At 45.4% G+C, this 10,198-nt stretch overlaps 1 protein-coding gene across 2 annotated transcripts; it reads right to left on the reverse strand.

The window, feature by feature from the left end:
• Nucleotides 1-1,089: 1,089 nt before the first annotated feature.
• LOC120032522 (dnaJ homolog subfamily A member 3, mitochondrial-like) lies at nucleotides 1,090-9,619 on the reverse strand. 2 transcript variants are annotated; one of them, XM_038978658.1, is made up of 12 exons: nucleotides 9,406-9,619; nucleotides 8,836-8,975; nucleotides 8,516-8,599; nucleotides 8,049-8,264; nucleotides 7,502-7,654; nucleotides 7,012-7,159; nucleotides 6,798-6,862; nucleotides 6,340-6,468; nucleotides 4,193-4,308; nucleotides 3,710-3,807; nucleotides 3,301-3,436; nucleotides 1,090-2,807 (listed from the first exon to the last, which is right to left on the reverse strand). In XM_038978658.1, exons 1-11 carry the CDS (start codon nucleotides 9,608-9,610, stop codon nucleotides 3,315-3,317), a joined length of 1,476 nt encoding a protein of 491 aa, XP_038834586.1. In that variant the 5' UTR covers nucleotides 9,611-9,619; the 3' UTR covers nucleotides 1,090-2,807; nucleotides 3,301-3,314. The 2 variants fall into 2 exon arrangements, with proteins under 2 accessions (XP_038834586.1, XP_038834587.1); XM_038978659.1 differs by lacking the exon at nucleotides 3,301-3,436.
• Between the last annotated feature and the right edge of the window lie 579 nt (nucleotides 9,620-10,198).

Below are 10,198 nucleotides of genomic sequence, written 5' to 3' on the forward strand. Positions count from 1 at the left end.
GGAGGACGACGCTGACAACGTTGATGATTATTATTACAGTGATGCACTGGAGGACGACGCTGACAACGTTGATGATTATTATTACTGTGATGCACTGGAGGACGACGCTGACAACGTTGATGATTATTATTACTGTGATGCACTGGAGGACGACGCTGACAACGTTGATGATTATCAACTTTAATGTGATGGTCGACCAGGTTCTACATTGGATACACAATGTATTTAAGAAAATGAGAGGGGAGAGGGGATGAGAAGCTGAGTTAGAGAATGTATTGATTTGGAGCCATGCCCTGCCGTAGTGTGATTCGCTAAGATCAAATAATGAAAAAAGTCATAGAAAACAAAAACATGCACAGTACAATGCACTGGTTGTCTGGAACCAACTGGACCCTGATTAGCTTCTACCCCCAAACCAGAAGACTGCTAAATAGTTAAGACTATATGCACTGACCCTTTTTGCACTAACTATTTTGACTCTACCCACACACTCACACTGAAACACGTGTGTATATATATATGTATATATATTATATATATACATACATTGACACACACATAGTCGAAACACACACTTACCCTCATCACATACACTGCTGCTACTATTTATATAGCCACGTTATTGTTACTCATTGTGTATTTATTCCTTGTGTTACTATTTTTTAAATTCTTTACGCTGTTGAGGTGGACCTGTAAGCCTTTCACTGTTTGACTACACCTGTTTATGAAGTATGCGACAAATCAAATTGGATTTGAATGGAAGGAGATGGAGAGAAGATTAAGGTTCAGAGAACAGCTCGGCAGACTGGTAAACAATGTGGGGAACAAGAGAATGGTGAGGGAAGAGTGCGTGATTGTGACAGATCACATGGGGAAACTAACATTGTTATTTTTGTGTATATAGATTGATGTGGCGTTATTGTATATTTAATGTTTATTGTATATATTGTTGTAGTAGATATGTAATATATCTACTACTTTGTTACTATGTTTTCCGTTTGCTGCCATTTAAACACGGTCCACCTATACTGTAGTCCAGAAGGGTTTAGAGATGCACTGATACAACTATGATCATCACTACATTTACCACAATGCAGCATTTTAATGTATTGATGAAGTTGTGTTTCAATACTTTATTAACGAAGTCTTGCATAGCTGTGTTGCCCCTTACACATACAACACCACAATGACAATACAACTAAATACATCAGCCTTCATCAGACCACAACATGATGCCAATGGGTGTGTTCTAGATACATCAGCCTTCATCAGACCACAACATGATGCCAATGGGTGTGTTCTAGATACATCAGCCTTCATCAGACCACAACATGGTGCCAATGGGTGTGTTCTAGATACATCAGCCTTCATCAGATCACAACATGATGCCAATGGGTGTGTTCAAGATACATCAGCCTTCATCAGACCACAACATGATGCCAATGGGTGTGTTCTGAATAAATCAGTCTTCATCAGATCACAACATGATGCCAATGGGTGTGTTCAAGATACATCAGCCTTCATCAGATCACAACATGGTGCCAATGGGTGTGTTCTAGATACATCAGCCTTCATCAGACCACAACATGGTGCCAATGGGTGTGTTCTAGATACATCAGCCTTCATCAGACCACAACATGATGCCAATGGGTGTGTTCTAGATACATCAGCCTTCATCAGACCACAACATGATGCCAATGGGTGTGTTCTAGATACATCAGCCTTCATCAGACCACAACATGATGCCAATGGGTGTGTTCTAGATACATCAGCCTTCATCAGATCACAACATGATGCCAATGGGTGTGTTCTAGATACATCAGACCACAACATGGTGCCAATGGGTGTGTTCAAGATACTTCAGCCTTCATCAGATCACAACATGGTGCCAATGGGTGTGTTCTAGATACATCAGATCACAACATGGTGCCAATGGGTGTGTTCTGACTACATCAGCCTTCATCAGGCCACAACATGATGCCAATGGGTGTGTTCTAGATACATCAGCCTTCATCAGACCACAACATGATGCCAATGGGTGTGTTCTAAATACATCAGCCTTCATCAGATCACAACATGATGCCAATGGGTGTGTTCTAGATACATCAGACCACAACATGATGCCAATGGGTGTGTTCTAAATACATCAGCCTTCATCAGACCACAACATGATGCCAATGGGTGTGTTCTAGATACATTCTGCACAAATTATACAAACACTCTCTTATGGATGTGGTTCCTGAGGTGCTAAGACACTTCTCCAGACCAGACATTGTAAGATCAGGGCCCATATTCATAAAGCGTCTCATAGTAGGAATGCTGATCTGGGATCAGTTTTGCCTCAGATTAAAATGAATGGACAAGGGGGAACTGATCCTAGATCAGCACTCCTACTCTGAATACAGGTCCTGATCATCTGTGCAGAATTTGTGTATCTGAAACACACTCATTGTGAAAAGCTTGCTCAAATTATCGTCTTCGCTTCTTCTCCTCGCTTCTCTTTGCAAATCTTCTCCTGTACTCCTTGTTGACGTCCATTTTGAATCCCTTCCAGGTAAAACAAGTTTTTAGTTTCTCAACCCAACACCTGTGTCATTTGGGACTAAACAGTGTGTGGCAGGGCTTGGCTTTCTTGGTGGCCCGTTCCGTGTCTAAATGGATGTTCTTACAACAAATCCAAACCCCTCTCAATTTCTCTACCTCCCTCTTTCTCTCCCTCTGTCCAGGCGGTAGGTGAGGGAGGGTAGAGAGCGGGACGGAGTGCCAGTCGCTTACCTTCTCCCATTATTGTCCTGTTGATCTCTTACCTGGGAGGAGGAAATGGGGGGGGAACAAGAGGTCAGACAAATGCTTCCAAAAGTGACTATATTAGTCAGGGTTGGTGGGAGACATCTACAGGTGTGAGGCTGGTTCTATAGAACAGGCCTAAGCAGAGGAATGAGCAGCAGGTATATCTAGACCTACATACTATCTACAATAGGACAGCCACACCGCAGGTTGGAGGAGTGATCTGTTAGTGTGTATTCTGACATTTTGCAGGTTTAAAGCTATACATTTATTGCAATTCTATTCATTTTGCCATGTCTAATGTATATTCATGTGATGTATACCCGCGCCCTCCCTGACGACCCCTAGAGAGTGCCCACCCCACAGTATGGGAACCACTGTACTATAAGACAGCCACACCGCAGGTTGGAGAAATTTACATGTTAGTGTGTGTATTCTGAAGGTATAGTACTCATGTTCTAGTCAGACTAACACACATTACACAGCTAATGTAAAGGGTGTTGGGGGTCCTACCTGAGGTGTGGCTGTCAGCTAAAGATTTTCTTTATTTTGGAAAGGATGCCTTCCGCCTCTTCTTCTTTCTTCTCCTGCCCGTCTGTTCTGCCCTGTCCTGCCCCAAACTCAGAGCGCTGACCACTCCTGCCCCCACCTGGACAAAAATAGGTACTACATGCATCAGCCAAAATACGACTCATGTTTGCATCATGTTTTAATGTTTTAACACGTGTGTTTGTGTATACACTTGTGTGCTTGGCGTGCGTTTGAAATGTTTGAATCTTTATTTGCTGTAATTTACTTAAATAGATTAAGTAAAGTATTTAAAATGTGTGTGTGTGTTGAGAGGGGACAGGCTAGCAGCAGCAGGAGAAAGACAAGGTGATGTGGAACTATATAGTATAATTCCCAGGTATAAACAACCTACCTGTGGTAGTAGCAGTGAGTCCGTTGACAGTCCCCTCCACGTCAGTCTCTTCCTCTGCGTAACTCAGGAGCAGGGAGCGCTGTCGACGGGTTAACTTCCTACAGTGGTAGAAGACAAGAGGGATGGATAATAACATGCTATTCTAACCATGAAGTGAAAGCAGTGGTCACACAAAACCATGCTAGCTAGACAACAGTCAGAGTTAAGTGAATGGGTCTGTGTTAATGTCAGTCTCTCCACAAGATGGCGCCAACAGACAGTCAGCCTGTTTCTGGTTCCTATGGGATTATGTGTGTATTATGTTTTTAGTATTGCATTGTTAGGTATTACTGCACTGTTGGAGCTAGAAACACAAGCATTTTGCTTCCCTTTCGATAACATCTGCAAATCTGTGTATGCGACCAATAAAACTAGATTTGATTTGTGTGTGTTTCTGGGAGTGTGTGTCCCTGCACATGTCTGTGTGTGTGTTCTCTCTCTTACTTAGGTACTCTGATCTTGATGTGAACGTAGTGATCTCCATAACTGTAGCTGTTCATCCTCTGGATCCCCTTTCCCTGCAGGCGGATCTTCTGGTCGGCCTGGCAACCTGGAGGGATCTACAAAACAAAGGGCAGTGGTTCGGTCAATCCAGTCTCTTTTCACATCTGACAGTGTGTCTAGCGACACAAGCCAAGTAGACCCTTCAGCTTGGACAAGCAAGACTAGGTCAGTGTAACATGTATCTAATGTCATATTTCCAGATGGTTGTCAGATTGACTAGGTCAGTGTAACAGATGTGGTAATGTAATACATACTGAACAAAATGACACCCAAACATTGAAATACTTCATGTAGATAAATTCAATAGTCAGGGATACAGTTCCTTTTCCCTTCCCTCACCTGGATGTCTATAATGTTGTATAGTAAGTGTGACCGGGCAGAAAACAACTTATTTCTCTCTCCTTCCATCCCTCCTCACTTGTATACACTCACCGGACAGTTTATTAGGTACACCCATCTCGTACCGGGTCAGACCCCTCCTTTGCCTCCAGAACAGCCTGAATTCTTCAGGGTATTCTACAATGTGTCAGAACCGTTCCACAAGGATGTTGGTCCATGCTGGCATTATGCAGTTACTGCAGATTGGACTGGCGGTACATTCATACTGCAAACATCTCGTTCCATCTCATCCCAAAGATGCTCTATTGGGTTGAGGTCTGGGGACTGTCCAGGCCACTCAACTAAACTGAGCTCGCTGTCATGTTCCAGGTGATGTTTTTCCACTCCTCAAGGGTCCAGTGTTCACATGCCCACAGGAGCCGCTTCTTCTTGTTTTTAGTTGATAGGAGTGGAACCCGGTGTGGTCGTCTGCAGCAACAGCCCATCAGTGACAAGGATCGTTGAGTTGTGCGTTCCAAGATGCCGTTCTGCACACCACTGCGCCGTTATTTGTATGTTTGTGACACGCCCGATAGCTTGCACAATTCTTGCCATTCTCCTTTCGACCTCTCTCATCAACGAGCTGTTTCAGCCCACACGACTGCTGCTGACTGGATGTTTTTTGTTTGTCACACTGTTATGCGTGAAAAGCCCAGGATGGCGGACGTTTCTGAGATACTGGATCCGGCGCGCCTGGTACCGACGATCACACCACACTCAAAGTCCCTTAGGTCACTCGTTTTGCCCCATTCTAACGTTCAATCAAACAGTAACTGAATGCCTTGATGCCTGTCTGCCTGCTTTATACAACAAGCCACAGCCACGTGACTCACTGTCTGTAGGAGCGATTCAGTTTGGTGAACAGTGTGGTGTACCTAACAAACTGGCCGGTGAGTGTGTCTATGATGTTGTAGAGTCCCTGTGGCCGGCCAGAGCCCCCCAGTATAGCCTGGCCTATAGAGATCTAACTCCCCCTCCCTCTCTCTCTGTCCCTCTCACCTGTATATCTATGGTGTTGTAGAGCCCCCCACTATAGCCTGGCCTACAGAGATCTAACTCTTTCCTCCCTCTCTCCGTCCCTCTCACCTGTATATCTATGGTGTTGTAGAGTCCCTGTGCCCGGGCAGAGCCCCCCAGTATAGCCTGGGCTACAGAGATCTAACTCTTTCCTCCCTCTCTCCGTCCCTCTCACCTGTATATCTATGGTGTTGTAGAGTCCCTGTGCCCGGGCAGAGCCCCCCCGAATAGCCTGGCCTACAGAGATCTAACTCTTTCCTCTCTCTCTCCATCCCTCTCACCTGTATATCTATGGTGTTGTAGAGTCCCTGTGCCCGGGCAGAGCCCCCCAGTATAGCCTGGCCTACAGAGATCTAACTCCCTCTCCCTCTCTCTCTCCGTCCCTCTCACCTGTATATCTATGGTGTTGTAGAGTCCCTGTGCCCGGGCAGAGCCCCCCAGTATAGCCTGGCCTACAGAGATCTAACTCCCCCTCCCTCCCTCTCTCTGTCCCTCTCACCTGTATATCTATGGTGTTGTAGAGCCCCCCACTATAGCCTGGCCTACAGAGATCTAACTCTTTCCTCCCTCTCTCCGTCCCTCTCACCTGTATATCTATGGTGTTGTAGAGTCCCTGTGCCCGGGCAGAGCCCCCCAGTATAGCCTGGGCTACAGAGATCTAACTCTTTCCTCCCTCTCTCCGTCCCTCTCACCTGTATATCTATGGTGTTGTAGAGTCCCTGTGCCCGGGCAGAGCCCCCCAGAATAGCCTGGGCTACAGAGATGTGGACATCAGAGTGGATGTTGATCCCATCACGTCTGAACACTGGACTCCTCTGGACCTGGAGAGAAGAGGAGATACCGGACCATCAGAACCATCACAAATATAACAGTGTCATAATAAGTGTTTCACAAATGAGAAAAGTACAATTGTTTCCCCAATGTTTTTTTATATTGGATTGGTCTCCAGAACATGAAGGCTTCAGGTTGGTCAGCCAAAGCAAAGCTGGATCATCAGAACCACAATCAATCAAACAAGGATTGACATGAATAATACTTCAGATATCTACCCACTCAAACTCCCAAAGAGAAAGCAACCGCATACAGTCGTAACTGATGTCTGGGAGCTCATTGAAGGGTAAACAACGAGCTAAATGCTGTCCACACTTACTCTAAATGTGATGTGGATTTCCTTCTTCCCCACTGGCATTCGTACAGTCTGTCCATTGTCTACTCCTGCAAGACAACAATATAAAACATCAGTCCATGTCTGAAGTCAATCTGCATTTCCATCACATCATTGAACAATTGTCTCCTTGTATCATGGCCCAACCAGAGACACACACAGTCAGTCAGTGTCTCTCTCTCTCACCACTCTCTCTCACCTGCGGGTACAGGCACGGTGACGGTCTGTCTCTGTTTGGTCTGTCCCGAGCCGCGACACATCACGCAGGGCGTGGTCATGATGGAGCCCCGCCCACCACAGCGTCGACACGTAGAGCGCATCATGAAGGGACCGGTGTTTATAGACTCCTACAGGGGGCAGCACAGAGACCAACATTATGATTATCACACATTTTTAACATTACTACAGTATAATGATGATAAAGGTACCTTACGTTATGGGAGTGTGGATCAAAAAAGTTAAGCCCTGAAGTAAATTGAGCAGATAGTGAATTTATAATGGCTACTGCCTCCCTGAGATTTCTGTTTTATAAAAGCGATACGGTCACCGTGGAGACAACCATGTAAAACATCAGGGCCTGTACTCAAAGTATCAGTTCTGATCTAGGAGCAGTTTCGCCTTCATTGTGTGACGCTTTGGGAATTACAGGCCCTGGTCCCTGACGGTGACAGTTGGTTGACACCACTCACCATGCCGGTGCCGTTACAGTAGTGACAGTGCTGGACCTTGGTTCCTGGCTCGCTACCTTTACCGTCACATCTCTGACACGCATCGTCCAGGTTCACTGTCATCTCCTTGTTCACTCCCTTAGCTGCCTGGGTGAACGTCAGCTCCATCACAAACTGAGAGAGAGAGGGAGGGAACAGAGAGAGACAGGAAAGAGGAGAGAGAGAAAAGGGTAAAGAGATGGAGGTATAGTGGGAGAAAAAGGGGGAGGTAATAAGGTGTGAGAGAGAGGGAGGGAACAGAGAGAGACAGGAAAAGGGAGAGAGAGAAAAGGGTAAAGAGATGGAGGTATAAGTGGGAGAAAAAGGGGGAGGTAATAAGGTGTGAGAGAGGAAGAAAGAGTTAGATTAAAACATATGGCTGAATATGAATAACTAAGCAAGCTCTAAACATTCACATGAAACCATGTAACATTGCTGTTAATTAGAACCTGTACATTCTACCATTTCTAATTCTATGCCGAATCATGAAACTTGTTATAACCGGGTTATTAACATGTTATAACCGCACCTCTGGCCTCTGTTCAAACATGCTGTTGAAGTCTCCGAAACCCTGTGCTCCTGTGAACTCCCCGAAGATCTTCCTGAACATTTCCTCTGGGTCGACGCTGGCCCCCCCGGCCCTCCCGTACTGCTGGCCCCCCGCCCCCCCTCCCGCCTGGCTGGGGTCGAAGCCTGCCGCCCCGTACGTGTCATACTGCTTCCTCTTGACCTCGTCACTCAGCACCTTGGGGGAACAACATCAGGAACAATATCCCAGTCATTGCTAAGGGGTTGTGTCTCACTGTCAATCTACAGATAATATAGAAGAGACTAGAAGTTGCTGAAATAGGTACAGATCTAGGATCAGCTCCTCATCGGATCCTATGCCTGGCTTGGCAGATTGTTTTGATATATTGTAAATGTAATTCTTGGCCAGTTGAAAACATGCAGGACTTGAATTTGTAGAATTAGGCCAGGGACCAATTGAATGCCTACCTCGTAGGCTTCTGCCAGCTTGGCAAACTTCTCCTTGGCCTGAGGGTCATCCTGGTTGGTGTCTGGGTGGTACTTCTTAGCCATCTGGAATAGGATAGACCAATGATATTATATAGCCTACCCAGCTGATTTCACTGGACAAGGCCATGTACTATTTCAATGTTTACAACTGAAGTTTGAATCCATTTTTATGAACATTCTAGAACTCCATACGTGTAGAACTCCATAATGACAACAGTCTAGGCCTATATTTCTGCAACAACAACCCACACAGCAACAGAGCCACAGCTGCAGGCTCTCCTAATAGACAAGCCTCTCACCTGATAGTAGGCTTTCTTGATCTCTTTCTGAGTGGCTGTGCGAGGCACCCCCAGAACATCATACAAGTCCTGTTTGTTAGCTGAGGAGCAGCTAGTGTGGAAGGAGTGACTACTGCTGACAACATGGGGGGGGCTCAGTCCTGTGGAGAGAAGGAGATATGAGCCGCGTCAAAGAGCCATAACTTCTGTCCTTGTATTGAAGCAAAGCATTCTGGGTAATGGTGTTTAGCATGTCTGTGTTAGACATTGCCAACTAGCTAGACAAAAAATGAGAATAATGCATTTCGAAGTGTACTGTACTAGCTAGCCAACTGTACGGACTAGCTAGTTTGTAGTTAACTACCAGTGCAGACACGGTAGATTGTGTGATGGACATATTGTGCTTGACCATTGACTGAGCAGTTACATCATGCACGTCCAGCTACTGTACATTGTTGTTGCAGCTGTACCGACATGAAAACACAAAAACGACATTTACAGAAAGATTGACAAAACAAATATCTTTCTATAGCAACCAAACTACTACCTAGGTTCACTGACACCAACTCCAGACAGTCCTTCCTCTCTCACCTGTGAGTCTCAATGTCACTGCATTTCCAGGTCTCAAACAGCCAAAGTTGCCCCCTATCCTGCACCGTCGTGTCCCCAAGATCGCCGTGACACAGGCTTCTCCATGTCTCGCCGAGGCAAGCAGCGAGCAAGCCCGACGATGGCCAGAAGACACTCCTACAGAGTTGAGTAAACGCGCAGTGCAGACAGCCACGGAGGACGCCATCTTTGCATCGCTACAGAGGCCGGCGGCGCACTGCGCATGTGCGGTATGTAGGCTCCGGAGTGGCGCGGTGGTCTTTTATTTTTTTATTTTTTTATTAACAAATATCAACAAACAAAAGAGGAATAGTCACATGGAAACAAGCATACATACAAACTATTCATTACCAGGAATCCTAAACAAACAAATCATATTCATTAATAATTCAACAATTTTTAATTGGAGTGGAGCGGTGGTCTAGGACACTGCATCTCAGTGCAAGAGGCGTCACTGCAGTACCTGGTTCGAATCAAGGCTGCATCACATCCGGCCGTGTAGGCCGTCATTGTAAATAAGAATTTGTTCTTACTTGCTGACTTGCCTAGTTCTTACTTACTGATTTGCCTAGTTTTAAATAATGGTCAATTAAAAATGTACATGTCAGAGGAGCAAGGCAAGCACTGAGAGTAGCTACAATTTTTGTTTCTATGATTATTTGCATCTTTATTTATAAGTTATTATGGATATGCAGTATTGTTTTGTCATAAGTTCAGCATGGTAAGCATATGAATAATGCATAAATGATACGTGGTAAAGTTATTTGTTTATTCT

The sequence above is a fragment of the Salvelinus namaycush genome, chromosome 39 (genome assembly GCF_016432855.1).
Source record: "Salvelinus namaycush isolate Seneca chromosome 39, SaNama_1.0, whole genome shotgun sequence".
NCBI classification, from domain to species: Eukaryota; Metazoa; Chordata; class Actinopteri; order Salmoniformes; family Salmonidae; genus Salvelinus; species Salvelinus namaycush.

What these genes read in the sequence shown, in the direction of transcription:
- LOC120032522 (XM_038978658.1), bottom strand. Translation starts at nt 9,610, where the DNA reads ATGGCGTCCTCCGTGGCTGTCTGCACTGCGCGTTTACTCAACTCTGTA. An exon ending in AGCTGGCAGAAGCCTACGAG is followed by an intron (nt 8,265 to 8,515) that starts GTAGGCATTCAA and finishes TGTTCCCCCAAG; the next exon opens with GTGCTGAGTGACGAGGTCAA. An exon ending in ATCAAGATCAGAGTACCTAA is followed by an intron (nt 3,808 to 4,192) that starts GTAAGAGAGAGA and finishes CTACCACTGTAG; the next exon opens with GAAGTTAACCCGTCGACAGC.